A 17,799-nucleotide genomic window follows, 5' to 3' on the forward strand; every position below is an offset into this window, starting at 1 on the left:
TTCCAGTCATTGATTCTGGACGCCTCTGCAATTTTCAAAGTCTAAGATTTTAAAAATCCAATACTTTATGGCACTACTTGTTTAGCAGCTGTACTTGTAGGTCTCAAATATTTTTTTTTTTCTGGTTTGTTTTTCCCTTAGCTGTTGACCAGCATTCTTTGCTGTCCCTCACATTCTATTTCCTGGAACTAAAATCCATTATGGTCTTTTCTCTGCTTGTTAAGGCTGATCCAGTACAAAAAGGTTTCTACAGCTTTCAGAAACACTGATCCTTTTTTTCACCCTTGAATTTGACTCATCTGCTCTCTGTGGAGACAATTGATTAGACATTTTTAATTACTTTTTTTATCCTGAGTATGAACTTCCTGCTCTTCCAGCACTGCACAATGCTCACTTCTCCAGCTGAACAAGTTGGGTGGCACCTCTGGAAGACTTAAGTGGATGTTGAATGTAGAAAAAGCTCTGCATTAGAAGAGCATTAAGATTATGAAACCAAGCCCCAAATAGAATCATGAAATAGTTTGGGCTGGGAGAGACCTTAAAGCCCATCCAGTGCCACCCCTGCCATGGGCAGGGACACCTTCCACTGTCCCAGGCTGCTGCAAGCTGGATTTGAACACTTCCAGGGATAGTTAAGGGGGAAATTCTCCCTAGCCCACAACTGAACACACACATTATTTGGGTATTAGGAGAAAATGATGTCTCAGTAGAGGCTTACACCACTTAATTGACATTTTTGACCAAGGTCCTCAAAATCTGGCTCTTAAAATCTGAAATTACTTCAGCTTTCAATATTAAATTTCTGCACATGCTTAAATTAGTTATAATTTCCAACCCCCCATGGCATATATTTTCCCTCTGAAGACCATCTCATTCCTAAGTGTATCTCATACCAAAACTCATCCAGATTCACAAATTTTCCTTTCAGAAGACGTTGGTGCAATAGGACCATGGATTGGGATCTGTAGAGAGCAGTGTTCTGGGAAGCTGGGAAAGTGTTTTATCTAAAAGCTTTGCACCTAAACAACTTTGGAGCAGCATGGAATCAAATCCCAAATGTCCTGGGAAGGATGGCACTGGAAAACCCAGCTTGGCTCTGCTGTGGGCCACAGGAATGCAAAGGAACACTGAGAATTTTGAAATAGTGGCAGCCTGACTGCAGACTCTATTTTAGAAGTGGGTGATTTAGCAATGGGTGACCTGGAGCTAATAAAAAGAAATCAGAAAATATATAAAGGTGGAAGGAACAGGAAATACGCTGTTTCAGGGAGAAGAAGTCCAGTGTAGCCTGTATGTAATCACTGTTCCTAACTAGAAAACCAGAAGTTTTTACTTCATTCATAATTCAGCTCTCGGCTATCTCATCCCTGAGATTTGGAATTTAATTTTCACAAAGATTTTTAGCTTAGCCAAGGAATATTAGCAGTATTTAATAAGTTTAATAAGTTTTTGAAAAATCCAAGCTTCTAGAATCAAATGACTTTGTCAGAGTCTTGGTTTTCATTTGGGGGGAAAAAAACCCCAATTTTTGTCCTTCACACTTGCAGAGAAAAGGTAAAGATAAGACCCTTAAGAGCTCAGAGAATGCCAAGAAAATGCTCTTCACAATGTTATATACCCAGGACTAGAAGAGATGTCAATCATCTTCCTAAGACAAGTTTCCTTTGTTAATTATTGCATAAATAAGTTCACAGCTCTTCTAGATCCCTGTCAGTGCATCACTGAGACAATAAAATTCTTGCTTTCCTGAATAATGAATTCCTGCTTTAAAATTTCATTCTCCCCTCAAAACCTGACCTTTGCCTCAAAGAATAAACTGGTTTTTTTCATTTAATTATAGCAGTGTTCTTTCTTTTCTTTTGATTGTATTAGCATCAGCTAATTTCTGCTGAAACAACCAAAACAACAATAATAAAATCATACATATTCTGGGTACTTGTCATTCAAATTTGACCAAAGATTTAGGGAGTTAAGTTGGAAATAAATGTTAGCAACCTACATGAGCAGTACTGAATCAACAAGAATTAGATGTATCACTTCCATCTGTAGCTTAATATTTGGTAGAAAACTTCTTCTTCAGTAATAGCTGCAACAACAGAACATGAGATAAGGAAAATACATATTGTGGGAAAACCAGCCTTCCTATTCTGCTCTTGGCACACCTCAAAAAAAAGGATGACCAGAGGATATCTGGATATTTTCAAAATAAATGACTCCCTCAAGCACAGGCAAATGTCTTTCTTGAATGAGTTTTCCAAGTGTTTTGGAGTTTTTGCTTTTGAATTTTGCATTTTAAGAATCTGCACTTTGTAGCAAATGAGTGGCTCTTGATACCAGTGTAAAATGCTCCACTGGAAGTTGGTCCTTAGAAATGCTTACTGAGAGTGAATAATCAGTGCTCTGGACTGAGGAGATGAAAGTCAGGCTTTAGGATCAGCTCTTAAAGGCCTTGTTCTGCACCTGCACAAGGGCTGTGGTGTGCACACAGGGCAGCATTGCTGCACCACTGCCTGGTGTGAGCAGGAAAAGTTAAAATCCCAGAATCACAGAATGGCCTTCAAGATCATCCCATGCCACCCCTGCCATGGCAGGGACACCTCCCACTGTCCCAGGCTGCTCCAGCCCCAGTGTCCAACCTGGCCTTGGGCACTGCCAGGGATCCAGGGGCAGACCCAGCTGCTCTGGGAATTCCATCCCAGCCCCTGCCCACCCTGCCAGGGAACAATTCCCAATTCCCAATCTCCCACCCAGCCCTGCCCTCTGGCAGTGGGAGCCATTCCCTGGGTCCTGTCCCTGCATCCCCTGGAAATTGTCTCTCTCCAGGTTTCCTGGGGCTCCTCCAGGCCCTGCAAGGCCACACTGAGCTCAGCCCAAAGCTTCTCCTGTGCAGGTGAACAATGCCAGCTGTGCCAGCCTTTCCTGCCAGCAGAGCTGCTCCATCCCTCTGCTCATCCTGGAGCCTCCTCTGGGCTCTCTGCAGCAGCTCCAGCTCCTCCCTGGGCTGGGACAGGGCTGGGGCAGCTCTGCAGGTGGGCTCTCACCTGAGCACAGGGGCAGACTCTCCCTCTAAATTCCTGCCAACAATTCTGTAGATGCAGCTCAGGAAACTGCACAAAAGGCAAAGACAAAAGGTGTAGTACTGGAGGGAAAAAAGGAAGTAGGAATTTTACAATGTCCTATAGCCAGATAGAAGGCTGGGTATGTATTTACCACATGTTTTTCTTATATGTTATAAAACACTTGAATTACTGTTTTTTGTTAAATCATCAGAACTGCTCAAAAAAATTCCAGATTACCCTGGCACGTGTAAATCTGGAAATGCTGTGACTTTCAAGTGACTCAAAGGAGAAACATTTTTTCTCTTTATAATCTCTCCCTGAAAGTCTGAGAGAGCAATAGAGACACTTCAGGCTCAGACACCACAGACAAGGAAAAGAAACCTTTAAGGAAAAGCACTTCATGATAAACCAACTCTCTCGTGGGGTTTGTCTGCTCCTAAAATTCCTTCAGTTGGCTTATGTTCTTTCTACCCCCTCCTGAGTAAAATTGGTGGCATCAATATTTCAGAAGGTTTTATCTGGAGTCATCTGAGGTCTCAGTATTCATCGTTTCACTGTCTGTGGAAATACATCCACGGACATTTGGAGCTCTCATTTTTGTAACAAATGAAGGAACAACCTTATTTTAAAGCAGCTCTGCTGCCTCTGGCTGTCCTCAGGCAGGTGTGAGTGTGTGTGTGGAGTGACTGGGCAGCAGAGCAAACAGAGCTGGTCACCGCTGAGTCGCTGCTGGGGGAGCGGATCTGAACTGGGTGTCAGTGTCAGACACCCAGCCCTGCCCATTTCCCATCCATTCCCATCCTGGAGCAGCTTCCCCCTGCTCGTGGCACACATCCCATGGCACACCAGATCCACGTTTCTGCAACGCTGAGAGCTTTGACAGCCTCAAAATGACTTTCCTTAGATACACCAACATATTTGGCTACTCACTAAACATCTTGTAGTGCTCATTCCACAAAGCATTCCCAATGAGGATCATTCCTGAGGACTGGAGAGTTCTGTAGAGGATGTTTCTCTAAATAAAATATTCATATTGGACAAATAGATCAGCATGAACATTTGATTCCTTCCTCTGCTGTTAAATATTTGCTCTCCTACCTTACCTGCTGGGCTTTAGGCATTTGCAGGCCTGGGGATGGCATTTGGGTAAAAAATGATCACTGGGGCATGGGGAGCTCGAGAACAGCAGGGAAAGAAGAAAACAAAAGTTGCAAGGAAAAAAATTTCATTCTTGGCTTCCTGGATATGCTCAGCTTTTAAGTGTTCTGAGGTTATATGAGGAAAATTGACTAATTCAGGCTATAAAGAAATTTTAAAATGCATATGGATTTTAAGGCATTATAAAGGAATTCTTGGACAGTTCCCTGGGGCTCAGTGTAATTGTGGTGGCTTTCTATTAATTCTGTGCAAAAGTTGTAAAATAATAACTTGAGGCAAGGAGTGGTGTTATTTGGTATTCATTTCTGCTTCTGTATCAGCTCTTAGGGACAATCCTGAAAAATTTAGCAGAACATTTCTTGCTAGTTTGTACTTTAACTGTTGTATTAAAATTATTTTCCCCCTCATTTTTTTTTAAACTTGCAAGGAAAACAGATCTCAAGTACAAGGCTCTGTCATGATACCTAATCTTTTTGCATCATCATAAAAGTTCCATCGAAAGAGGACAGAAAAAGACAATAATGCAATTTTTTCCCTACCAATGTTCCCTACAACGTGACAGAGCCTCTGAGAATGGAAATGCAAAATGTGACAAAAATACAGACTTATTCCTGGTGGCAAAAAGAAAAAATATAACAGCCTTGGAACAACCTCTGCATCAGTGTTCTCTCAGTCTCCCTCTTGGGGTGTGGTGTGATGTGAATCTCAGGTCCAGGGGCTTTGATTCGTGCAGAAACATCCAGAAAAATCTTTATGGAGGAGAAGGGGCAGAAAGCAGTGCTTGGCAACTTCAGCAGGGCGTTCTGACAGAGAGAAAATATAGAGCAGAGCAGGGAAGGGGATTGATTTTTCCTGGGGCTGTGCAAAGATGTGAACAGAGGGAAGAGAGGAGAGCAGCTCTTGGTTGAAACAGGAAGGCAAGTAATAATTCTGTTATATTGGTACCGTGGTCAAGCCATTTCTCCAGGTCTCTGAAACCCTCTCAGGCCTTGAATGCCCTTCTTTATTTTCTCAGTTCCAAGAAAAAGCACCTGCAGTCCAAGCCAGAGGTCTACTTACCTACTCCATTTATCTCATTTTACTCTGCACCAGCTTTAAAATAAGTACTGCTGTACATTCACTAAGTATTTTATTTACACCTTGCAACGCAGTCTAGGATTTATTAAAAATATTTTAAAATGCCATGAAATTATCTGAAAAATTCATAAAAGCCTCACATGAAGTATGAAAAAGTCCTCACACAAAGCAGCAATAAACCCCTTTATCATCAATCTGTCTCAAAGAAGACAGATGAAATAACTGGCAGGACAAACAGACATCCTGAAGGAACAGCACAGGGCATTTTTGGGCTTGTGTTCCCAATCAGTTACAAATTGTTCTGCAGGCCTCTCCTCTGGCTCCTCAGAGCACTCAGAAGGTCTGATTGCTTTCCCCGAACACTTCTTGGCAATATTCCTTCACCTTGTTTCAGAAGGGTTGCGCAAAGTCCAGCAAGTCCCTAATGAACTGGGAGCTATCATTTATCTGCTTCCACCTTTGATAAGAAGTTCCTCCTTTGTTCCATCCACCAGGACATGATTACACATCTATCCAACATCCAGCAGCACCTGACGGGGTCCTGGGATGCTTCTAGGGGTGATGCTGGACATCCACAGAGATTAAAAGAGCAGAAATATCATTTTTTACAGCAGAGGGTTCCTCTGAGGCCTGCTGGCATTGTCCTTTTGGTCCTTGCTAAGCTGTAGTTTTGTGATTTCCTCTGTTACCACCCCAGCTTGGTTGCACCATGGACAAATATTTATATTTATTTATATATATGTATATATATATATTGTAAAATGCAGGCGAACTCAGTGGGAAGAAATGCTGATGTCCAACACAAGTTCAGGAGGCTGAATGATTTCTTTATTATAACTATGCTATAATACATTAATATACTATATAAAGGAGATACTAAAACTACAAACCTACTTTTCTAACTACCATATCTAACTAACCCACAACTGGTGACCCTCTCTGAGAGTCCAGCCACAGGTGGGTTGGATTGGCCATCAGCTCAAACAATCCTCACCAGAATCCAACCAAGCAATCACCCCAGGTGAACAATTCTCCAAACCCATTCCACATGGAAAAAACAAGGAGCAGAAATAGAAATTGTTTTCCCTTTCTTCTCTCTGTGCTGCTTTATGAAAAATCCTGAGAGAGAGAGAAACGTGCTTGCCACATACATATGTATATTTATACTTTTATATATATATATATATATATATATATTGCAGCAATATAAAATCAGAGAATCCCAGAATGGTTTGGGTTGGAAGTGACCTTAAAACTCATCCAGTGCCACCATGGACACCTTTCACTGCCCCAGGCTGCTCCAAGCCCCCATGTCCAGTGCCTTGGGCACTGCCAGGGATCCAGGGGCAGCCCCAGCTGCTCTGGGCACCCTGTAACTGGAAAGGAATTTCTGATATAAACAAGTTGTGCATATCATATCTGTGTTTCTGTCTTTTTGTGGTCTCTGGTTAAGCAGAGCGAAATATTTCTCCCTTTTGAGTCAATTAATTTGAGCTTCCATAGGCTTTGGAGCTGATAAATTTTGGGTAAGAGGCAGTGATCAGCCAGGATTTCACCCTAAGTGGTCTCCAGATTTTGTCCACAAATGAATTATCCAGCCTGATTCTGTCAGCTACAAAAAGCTTACAGCCACTACTCCATTACCTAGATCCCAAAATATGGCAAAAATACAAACTATTTCTTGCTGGGCACACATTTAAGACAACACGAACCTCTCACAAACCAGAGAAACCAACTGAAAGCTTTCCAGATACATCTCTGGCCATAATTCCCATTGGATGAATGTGGCACAGGCAACAATCCTGAATAATTGCACTGGATTTAGAGTGACCTTCTGTAAGCTTGTAAAGGAACACATGAATCAAGTAAATTAGGCACTTATTAAATCCACAATTAGTTACATTCTATTAAAAAAAAAAACCCTCAGGCTTACAAAGTCAAACATGGAGCAGGTTCTTTGCTGGATTTAAGCCCAAATAGATGTGATTTAAGCAGTGCATGAAGAAAATAGCAGCCCTTGTTCTGGGGATTCCTATTTTCTTTTGTTTTTTTTTTTTTTTTTAGGAGTGGAATGATTTATGATGAATTTGGGAGTGAAGGCAGGGCTGAATGAGATCCCTGGGTGCAAGCACTGCGTTCTGGGTTTGTGGCTTTATGAGAGGGAGGGGGACAGATGGAAAAGGAAAGTGGTTGAACTTCCTATTTGTACTCACTCATCGACTCTGTCAATTTGGCCATCTCTGTTTCTCTTTGGGGCTTCTCCTGGGGGAACAGACAAAATGAAAAACAAATATATATTTATATTTGTAATATAGAACTAGAAATACACCTGAGTGCAAGTGGCAACGTGAGGGGAGGACATTCATCCATTATATATTTCTATTTTATTTAGGGATATAACTTCACTCCTAAATAGCCTGAACCTCTGTGGGCTTTTTGGCTTTTTTTCTTGTAATTTCTCAATTTTTCCTACTATGAAGTGTGAAGCTTGTATTTATTTATCTGTGTGTATCCAGATGGAGAAATTGAAATTATTCAATCAAAGTGATAACCGAGGAGGAAGCCCTTCCCTGTTTTTTCACTCTCTGCTAAAATACTCCAGCGTGTTAGGCCTTCCTGACAAAAGAGCAACCCACAAACCACTTACACTGCAGGAAAAAAGCACTTATTTAGAAATAAATGGATTTTCTATGGGAGCTGGAGTGTGTGGTGTGGCACTGGGCTGACACCGAGATGAACTGAGATACTTGAGGTACTCCCAATCAAACATGTTGGTTTTTGTCTCTTGTTCCTTGACCTATTTATTTTTTTTTATTTGGTTTTTTTTTTTCATTTTCAGACAATTGTAGCTGCTGTAGCCAAGACAGAGGCTTCCTCAATCAAAAGCCCTTGAATCTGGTGAAAATCCAATATCTCAAAGCTCAGCTCAACCAGAGCAGTCGAGGCTGGGCCCAATCTCCTGATTTCAGAGCCAAAGTTTGGGCTAAATGAAAACTGCAAAGCTCTTGAAACTCCAGTTAAGTGTTTTTCAGAGGATGTGGTGGGGCTGTTGTTACTCCTCGGATCACTTTGGTGGCTGAGTCCCACCTCCCCACCCCTCCACCTGTGTCAAGGCTGGCTGTGAGAGTGGCTCTCCTGGGCCATGGGTGAGGAGATATCAGCTCTTTTGTCCTCAAAAAACCTCAGTAAGGGAGAGAATTTCTACAAAAATATGACTTTATTGGGTGTTTCCCCAAACAGAAGCTCCTTATCTCAGCTTTGGGACAAGGTACGGTGTTTTGGGCAGGGAGACCTTCAGTAGCTGCTGAAGTGACTGGGGACAGGACTCAGCGTGGTGACATCTCTCTTTGACTGGGTCTGTGCTAAAAACGGCACCAGCTGAGAATTCACAGAATTCACAGAATCCCAGAATCACTGGGTTGGAGGAGACCATCAAGATCATGGAGTCCAACCCAGCCCCAGCACCTCAACTCCACCCTGGCCCCCAGTGCCACATCCAGGCTTTGTTAAACACACCCAGGGATGGTGACTGCACCACCTCCCCGGGCAGCCACTCCAGAACTTTATCACCCTTTCTGTAAAAACCTTTTCCTGATCTCCAGCCTGTATTTCCCTTGGTGCAGCTCGAGGCTGTGTGCTCTGGCTCTGTCAGTGCTGCCTGGAGAAAGAGCCCAGCCCCAGCTGGCCACAGCCACCTTTCAGGAGCTCTGGAGAGCGCTGAGGTCACCCCTGAGTCTCCTTTTCTCCAGGCTGGACACCCCCAGCTCCCTCAGTGGTTCCTCACAGGGCTTGTGTTCCATTTGCTACGAATTGTCCCTGTCAGGTGTTATTTGGCAGGACAATGTGGTTTTCCAAGCCCCTTTGGGTGTGACATGAGCAGACCCTGCTGCAGAGGTGCCAGGCTGCTCAAGGGCAGGATCATTTCCTAACTCCAGAGGAGCTGAGGTCTGTCCACTTCTACTTTAGAATCCCAGAATCCCTGAGTTTGGAAAAGCCCTCCAAAATCATCAAGTCCCAGCTTTGCCCGATGCCCACCTTGTCCCCAGCCCAGAGCTCTGAGTGCCACCTCCAGGGGACACCTGCAGGGATGGGCACTCCAAAGCTCCCTGGGCAGCCCCTGCCAAGGCCTGAGCAGCCTTTCCATGGGGAAATTCCTGCTGCTGGCCAAGCTGAGCCTGCCCTGGCCCAGCCTGAGGCCGTTCCCTCTCCTCCTGTCCCTGTTCCCTGGCAGCAGAGCCTGACACCCCGGCTGTCCCCTCCTGGCAGGAGCTGTGCAGAGCCACAAGGTCCCCCTGAGCTTCCTTTTCTCCAGGTTCAGCCCCTTCCCAGCTCCATCAGCTTCCCCTCACAGCCTCTCCTCTCTCCTAAATACCTTATCCCAATCCTGGCTTTTATCTGGCACAAAAACCTAAAGAAATATTTTCTATACCAAACAAGCCACTACTTGCACTTCACAAAGTTGGACTTCGACTGAAAAAAGAAAAAGGCTCAAATGTCACAGTAATCGGAACTAATGGCATTCATGAAACAAGCAGCTAATGCTTCAGAACTGCATTCACACACCACTGAGAGCGTTTTATATGAAAAGAAAGGTTTAAGGTTATGTCCTGGATCTGAGTGAGGACAATGCCCTAAGCCATGGTGATAATGTAGAATCCAGCATCAGGTTCATGCTTTGCTATGAAAGCAAAAAAAAGGAAGGAATGAAGAAAGAAGTAGCACAAGAGTGTATTTTTTTTTTACAAAAAAAGGGTATTCTATGAAAGTTTTTTTTGCATGGCATTAATCATCAAAGGAAAGCACAGCACTCTGAAAACCATCAGGAATTTGTGTCTGTGATGATTTATAATGTGACCTTAAAACACCTCCTTTTGCTACAGAACTCAGACTTTATCAGGAGTGAACAGTTGGGAAAGATCAATTTGAGCCCTGGAGATGGAGGGCTGGATTTATTAGACTAATAACAAATTGATATTAAATATTATTACTTTCCTCTTGCTTATTATTAAATACCTTTTACTGATGATGAAGTCTCATGACAAAGGAGACTTGAATGGCATTTCATTTTAAAGTAAAAGTATTAAATATAATATTGAAGGACAAATTTAGAAGTTTTTGAGTTGATTTGACTTTTCTTAAAAGAAATGCCCAGGACTACTGCAGTTCTGGTCTTCCTTCTTTAGTAGATAAAAGTATGTTTGTATGCATCCAATTTCTGAATACTAAAAGTTTTTAAATTACATCTCATTTCCAGATACTTTTATTGAAAAAAATTAACCTTTGAACTTCAGACTCTATGAAATTATTATATAAAATTTTGTCCTTTTCCATTTCTCTAATTATCGTGAAGATGTGCACACATACACCCATGAAGGTCTGGAAATTAGGAAAAATTTTCCACTCCTCTTTTTCTTCAAAATGGAATATTTTAAGGGAGCTAGAATACCTCTAAGAAATTTGTTTTTTGATAGCAGATAAAGAAGGAATTCCACCCTCTCTGACAGAATGAGTTCTAGCAGATTAACTTGGGGGAGAATCAAACATTAAATCATACTTTTGTTCCTGATTTTAGCAGATGTGAGTTTGAACACAGACTGACAGCAAAGTGAGATTTGCTGCCTTCAAAAAACCCCCAAAATCCAAACCACAAAACAAAACAACCAAAAAAAAGCAAACAACAAAACGAAACAAGATTTAAAAAAAAGCAAACAGCACCATGTTTCATTTCAGGACAGCAGTTGCCTTTAAGGGCTGACTGTGGTTGTATTTCCTCCGGAGATTGCTGGGTAAACAAGAATTGCCACCTCAGAAAACACATCAAGAAAAGCAGGACTCATTTTTTATCTCTCCTAACACAGTGGTGCTCATATTTCAGGTTTTTCATAGCTCTGTAGTCAGCACAGAGTGGTTTCTGCAGGGAATTTTGAATCCATGGGCTGTTGCTGCCAGTGCCTGCTCTGAGGTGAAGAACCCATATCTTCCACAAACTCAGAGGAGCAGCAGAGCCAGACCCTGCTCTTGTTGTGTGTGGCTGTCTCACATGGTTACTGACTTCTGGGTGCCTGAAAAGCAGCAAATTCTGCTTTTCATACTTGAAATTATGTGAACTGTCCGAAGTGCCAGCAATAGGAGATGTTGTGGTGCAAGGAGGGATGTGTGAAGTTTAAATTAAGTGAAGCATGATAACTTCAACTAGCAAAAAGGGCCATTTAAAATGCTGCTTTGTACTTTTTGCATTGTTTGTGAGGTCTTTCATTCAACTGAGGGTGTAAGAAAGAAGATGCAAGCTCGTTTTCTAATGGAGTTGTTTTCTTTTTTTTTTTTAAGCGATTTCCTTTCTATCAACTTCCTTCAGACAAAAGAGTGGTTGTCCCATCCTACCATATCTGAGGCTGTGATGTCCTGCCTTGCACTGAATTTAATCTCAAATTATTGTCATGCTGTCGCAACATTTATGGCTTTAAAGGGGCACACAGAAAGTGTGGCCTTCACATTACTCTTTCCCTTCTCAGCCAAAGAAAATCAGGCACTTTTGGATAAAACTCTCCTTGTCTGACAGCCTGTGCTGCAGAGTCTGCCATGCTTCTGTCAGAGGGGCACAAGAAGACATCAGGAGTGCCAACCAGGCAGTACAAAAATAACATTTTCAATGTCAAGCAGGAGAAAATTGAATCAAATTCCAGATGGGAATCAAAACATTGAGCTCCCAGGTCACTTGTCTCGTAATGGAATATTCTTGGACAAGACAGTGGATGAACTCCTTGTGATTTTTCTAATGGAAGGACAAGGGCACATCCTGAAACTCCCTCACCAGTGGCTGATGACTTCAGCTGACACTGATTAATGAGATCATTATATTTATTTTCACAGGGTCGCAAAATGGGTCAGGCTGGAAGGGACCACAGAGGGTCACTGGTGCCACCTCCCTGCTCCAGCAGGGTCACCCAGAGCACAGGGCACAGGGCTGTGTCCAGATGGCTCTGGAATATCCCAGGGAGGAGAGCCCAGAGCCTCTCTGGGCTCTGCTCAGGGCTGGGCACTGCCCAGGGCAGAAGTTGTTCCTCCTGGGCAGGGGAATTGCTGGGCTCAGCCCCTGCCCGTGGCTCTGGGGCCATTGCTGGGCCTGGAGCAGAGCCTGGACCTGCTTGGACCTCCTGCACACAGGGACACACAGGGACACACAGGGACGGACAGACAGGGACACACAGGGACAGACAGACAGGGACACACAGGGACAGCCAGGGACAGCCAGGGACAGCCAGGGCTGAGGCCCCTCTCACTGGGGCTCCTCTCCAGGCTGAGCAGCCCCAGCTCCCTCAGCCTCTCCTGGGCACGGAGATGCTCCAGGCCCTTGCTCAGCTCCAGGAGCTCCTGTCCCTGCTGTGCTGAGGAGCCAGAGCTGGACACAGCACCCAGAGGTGCCCCCAGGGCTGGGCACAGGGGCAGGGTCACCCCTGACCTGCTGGCAGTGCCCGTCCCGATGCCCCCAGGATCCCATTGGCCTTCCAGCCCCCAGGGATGCTCTGCTGGCTCAGGGACAGCTCGGTGTCCCTCAGGACTCCCACATCCTTCTCCAGCAGGTCACCCCCAGCCTGTGCTGGTGCCTGGAGTTATTTATTCCAGGTGCAGGACCCTGTATTTGCCCTGGTTGAATTTCAGATAGTTCTTCTCTGCCCATCTCTCCAGCCTGTCACGGTCCCTCTGAAAGCCTGCCCAACCTTCAGGGAAGGGTTTTTTCTTTTGTTTCCTGCATGGCTAAAACATCTCTTGTACTTCTGTCAGCTCACAAGTGCAGAGGTTCACCAGCACACCAGGAATCTACTGAGGTAATCCAAAACTTTGGCTCACATTTCTGGCAGTATTTCATCAGCTGTGGATCAGAACTCACATCCATTATATCCATTACACATCATTTTATGAAGCTTTCTTACTTTTGAAGTAGCAAATCCCTGGTAATTCAATTGACACATCCTTGAAGGCAATAGCTCCTCAATCACTAAGTACAAATTCAATGAGCAAGAAGCAAAGAAGAACCTTTTTGTGAATTTTAGCTCGGAGTAATCTATCTTGGGATATCTTCCATTACTTTTCAAAAGACACGAAAACAGTCTCATGTTTGAAACATTATTAAGTGAGAATAATAGAATTTAATTTTATGGAGTGTCTTTCCTCCTTGTGACATCTCCAAATGCTTTGCAGAAATGAATTAGACACAGGTTCTGGGGCGATGGTGTGTAGGCAAATGCAGCTCTCATTATGTGCTATTCATTCCAGCAATAGCCTACACTCAGTTCTCAAAAGCAGGGCTTATTTTAGGTGGAGAGGGATTGTTGGAAGGAGCTGGAGCTCTTCCTTTGGAAAAACGCTGTAGGAACTTCCATTTCTATCTGCAAACATATCCAACAAAGGAAAAAATAGCTTAATAGCCCATCTTTAGGGCCTTGAATAATGAGATACTCTGTGTTATTGCATTATTTTACTATTACTAGAATTCAAGATTTATGCAAGGCCTGCCTAAGCCTGTGGGAGTTGCTTTTCCTGCTTCCTCATCCCAAAATAAGAAATAATGCATATCTTGTTTATTTTTCCTTTTCTGTCTTGCCTGTCCCAAGGAAGGAGGTTGGTCCCAGCTGCCTTTTTTTCTGGTTTTCCAGAATTAAGTCTTGGGGCAGGGCCTATAAAGACAATTTTGTGCAGCACCCAGCACTGGGTGATCTCCAGGAAATTGGCTTTATCCTCAGCCTCAAAGCTGAGCACTAATCTGCACTCCCTTCCAGTGATCCCAGCACTCAAATGGCTCAAAATGTATTTTATAGGAATATCCTACTCTTGGCACAAGAGGTGATTTCAATTTTCATCAGCTGGAATGAGCTTAAAATACAATATTTGAATAGATGGAATGAGCAGAGTTCAAGGAGGGAGTGCCTGAGCTGGGTTCACCAGGGTTATGGAGCAGCAGGGGTGAGTTGGGCTCATTAATGTGTTCAGACCTCATAAAACACTCTCAGGAGCTCTAAGATGTCTTACATGGAGGAAATTTGCATTAGCAGCAGGAGGAACTGAATTTATTTCCCTGGGTTCTAGAACTGAGTTTTTTTTTTTTTTTTTTTACATTTCTCATAATTTTTGGTGAACTTACTCATCATTCACACTTGGTCTGTGAAATATGTATGGAAAAATCTCTGTTTTTTTCCAAGCAGAAAATCAAGCAGCAGTTCTAGAGGAGCTCGTCAGGTCCCCTCAGACTCAAGGGACAAAGCTCACAGAATTGTGGGTTAAACCCATTGCCAATGCAGTGTCATCCTCTAAGTAGGAGGAACAAATATTCACATATTAAACAGGGGGGATGGTGTGTGGTGGTTCTGAGTGAAGGAAATCCTTTAAGGAGCAGAATCAGCAGATAAATGTTACTATCTGCTGTGCAGTAAACAGGAATGGTTATTAATGCTCTTGTATCTACCAGACCATAAATAAATAAAATAAAATTTGAACAAGATAAGAAGAAATAAAAAGAGCATTTGCAGGAGAGAGAATATTCATATCTATGAAAAAAAAAAAAAAAGAACGGGAGAGAGACAGACTTTATGGTTTTGACATTTGAAGTAAGATCTAAGCTGTAGCAAGTCTCAGGTTTTCAGTTTTACTTAACCTGAAGAACTTCACAAGTTTAGACTGTAAAATTCTATTGCAGAGAACATGAAACTGAAAACTTATTATAAAATCTTGCCTTTGGCAGCAAAACCTCAGAGCTGCAGGAATTTGAGTATCCTTAACTTACAGGGGTGACAGTGTCAGGAGATGCAGAGTATTTTAGGAACAATTCTGGCTTTGGTTAGTAAAATAAATAAATTTGGGGATCTACAGAACCAAAGTAGGAGCAAAATGTTGTGGTTGAGTGCATGATTAAAGGCAGTTATATTTTCTTAGTTCCTTTGCTCTAGAGGGTGAACTCTAACAGCTGAATTTTCCTCTCCCACTACAAAGATCCCACAGAGAGTCAAAAGATTTATTTGATTCCCTCAAATTCCAGTAAAAATACATCTATTCCAATGAGTTGGGCTGACTGAACACCATGAGAGCTTCCACTCCTGTGTTTTCCAGCCAACAAGCTGTGTGTTCTGCCTGCTTTTGAGAAGCTCAGCTTGGATGTTCTGACAAATTATGGATGCAGGTAATTGCAGTGGAGGATTTCAGTCTTATACCCAGCATTTCCTGCCTGCACTGTGAAATTAAGCAAGTGTAAGTTCTCCCTGGAAATCAAGGAGAATATCCTGGCAACAAAGTGAGGCAGGGATGCTACACTGAGAAGGTTTGAAAGCTTTTTACTTAGGCTTGGACAAACCGGCATAAATTACATCTCAGCAAAAGGTCTTCAAGGCAGAGTGGATAATCTTATGTGTGCTCTGCCATGGAAATCTGCAGGCTGCAGGTGGGGTGGCTGTGTGCAGTTAATGCACGGTGAAAAGCTCTATTTTCAGTGCAAATGTTCTTACCAATGCAGAGACCTTTGGATCAAACTCTTAAGAAACTGCTGTTTTTCTTTTTAGGGCATAAATCATGAATATATTCTGAATCGTAATAGGAGAAATGTAAGTTACCTTGAGATAACAGCAGCAACCCTGTTTTAAAAAAAAAGAGTTGGTAGAAACCCAGAAGAGGAGATTCTCTATAGAAAAGAGACTTAAAAAATGCTGATCCAATATTTTCAGCTGTTAATAATGCATATGTAGGGTTTTTTATGGGCTCATTGCTTCTGTGCCCCCCAAAGGGAAAATCTCAACTAGTTGCTTGTATTCTTGTAATATTATATTCCAGATTTCAAGAAGAATCACTTTAAGAATATTTACAGACTGAGGATTTCCAATGAAAAATATAAGTAGAAGCATTGCCTGAACTAATCTAGAAACCATTATTTAAACTATTTAAGAGAATAATGATCTAATAAAAGATGTTTTGTTTATTACTTGCCTTGATGCGTTATAAAAATAACTCATAACTGCACAGAGCAGATCAAACATGTCAAACCTGAACCTATTTCCTCAGGTACCTTGTGAGACTTAAATGATGAACACAGAACAAGGGGATCTGACATTTTTCTTTGTTTTGTGCTGTGATCATGTTCCCTCAATAAAAATTCTTAAACAAGAACTGTCTGCAGTGTCAGGCTTGGCTCTGATTGAATAATACCAAAGTATCTCACACAGTTTCCAATTTTAGCAGCCTTTTGTTGTTAAATCTATCTCAAAAAAAAAATCTTCAAAAGCTATGAGATGTTGGAAAAGAACAAGTAACCTGTCAGATGAATGCAAAAATGCTAATAATGATAATACCTCCCTGCCCTACTGAAAAATACCTGAAAATACCTCCCATTTACTACTCCCTGAGAGAAAATTGTATTTTTGGTTGCTTGCGCAGATCTTTTTGGGCCAAACTGAAAATGTAATAAAAAAGAGAAATGCTGAGGTAAGGCAGATTTTGGTTTATCTTCACCATTAACTTTTCAGAGCTAAAGAAGGCAATAATAGGATCTGCAGCAGAAATGGTGCAAGTGTGGAGATTTGGACACTGCCTTGTGTTCAGCCCATTGAAAATTTGGATGCAGGGTCTATAGGGTTTTTGGGGTTCCCTGTAGCACCAACAGAGGGAAACCAGCACCTCTACTGGGGAGTTATCCAGGAATAAGCAAAGGAATCCCTGGGGGAAGTGCTCAGCTCATTAAGGATGGAGTTGAGCTGATTAAATATGTCTTAAATGGGTAAGACAGGGGTGTGAGGCCACCTCTCCGAAATCCCGGAGTTATTGTGCTCCTTGTGCCATGCCAAAGGGTTTGCTCCCACCCCTCCCCTCCTGTTCTCCTCTCCCCCACCTTCAGCCTCTTCATTTCCTTCTCTCTTGTCTTACCCAGCCCATCACCTTTCCTCAAACAGTCTCCCTTTCCTTTTCTCTCCATCTAACTTTATCCCTCACCTCTCCCCTGCCTCTCTTCACACTCCCACACTCCCAGAGGAGCAGGTGTGGAAGGAGCGTGCGGCTCGGAGCTGTCACAGGGAGCATCCTCCCTCTGTGCCCCCAGTCCCACACGTGGGATTATCCTCCCTGAACAGCCTGAGCAGCCTCGGGGCAGGGGCTGCTCTGCCTGAACCCCACGGCTCTGTCACCTCCTCACTTCAGACTGAGGAGGTATTTTAGTAATTAATGTCTGCAAGGAATTATCACAGAATCACAGAATGGTTTGGGTTGGAAGGGACATTAAAGATCATCTCATTCCACCCCTGCCATGGCAGGGACACCTCCCACTGTCCCAGGCCGCTCCAGCCCCAGTGTCCAACCTGGCCTTGGGCACTGCCAGGGATCCAGAGGCAGCCCCAGCTGCTCTGGGAATTCCATCCCAGCCCCTGCCCACCCTGCCAGGGAACAATTCCCAATTCCCAATCTCCCATCCAGCCCTGCCCTCTGGCACTGGGAGCCATTCCCTGGGTCCTGTCCCTGCATCCCCTGGAAATTG

At 43.2% G+C, this 17,799-nt stretch overlaps 1 protein-coding gene across 2 annotated transcripts in view; it reads right to left on the minus strand.

Moving 5' to 3' along the window:
- Positions 1–17,799, minus strand: part of KCNJ6 (potassium inwardly rectifying channel subfamily J member 6) — a 164,155-nt gene that overhangs the window by 104,698 nt on the left and 41,658 nt on the right. The window contains exon 2 of one of the 2 annotated variants that reach the window (XM_068179530.1): positions 7,508–7,556. The exons of the other annotated variant lie outside the window; for it this stretch is intronic. Coding sequence (XP_068035631.1) covers positions 7,508–7,532 — 25 coding nt within the window. The 5' untranslated portion in view covers positions 7,533–7,556. The remainder of the gene's footprint in view (positions 1–7,507; positions 7,557–17,799) is intronic. 2 annotated transcript variants of the gene reach the window in all.

The sequence above is a fragment of the Anomalospiza imberbis genome, chromosome 2, assembly GCF_031753505.1.
Source record: "Anomalospiza imberbis isolate Cuckoo-Finch-1a 21T00152 chromosome 2, ASM3175350v1, whole genome shotgun sequence".
Lineage (NCBI taxonomy): Eukaryota > Metazoa > Chordata > Aves > Passeriformes > Viduidae > Anomalospiza > Anomalospiza imberbis.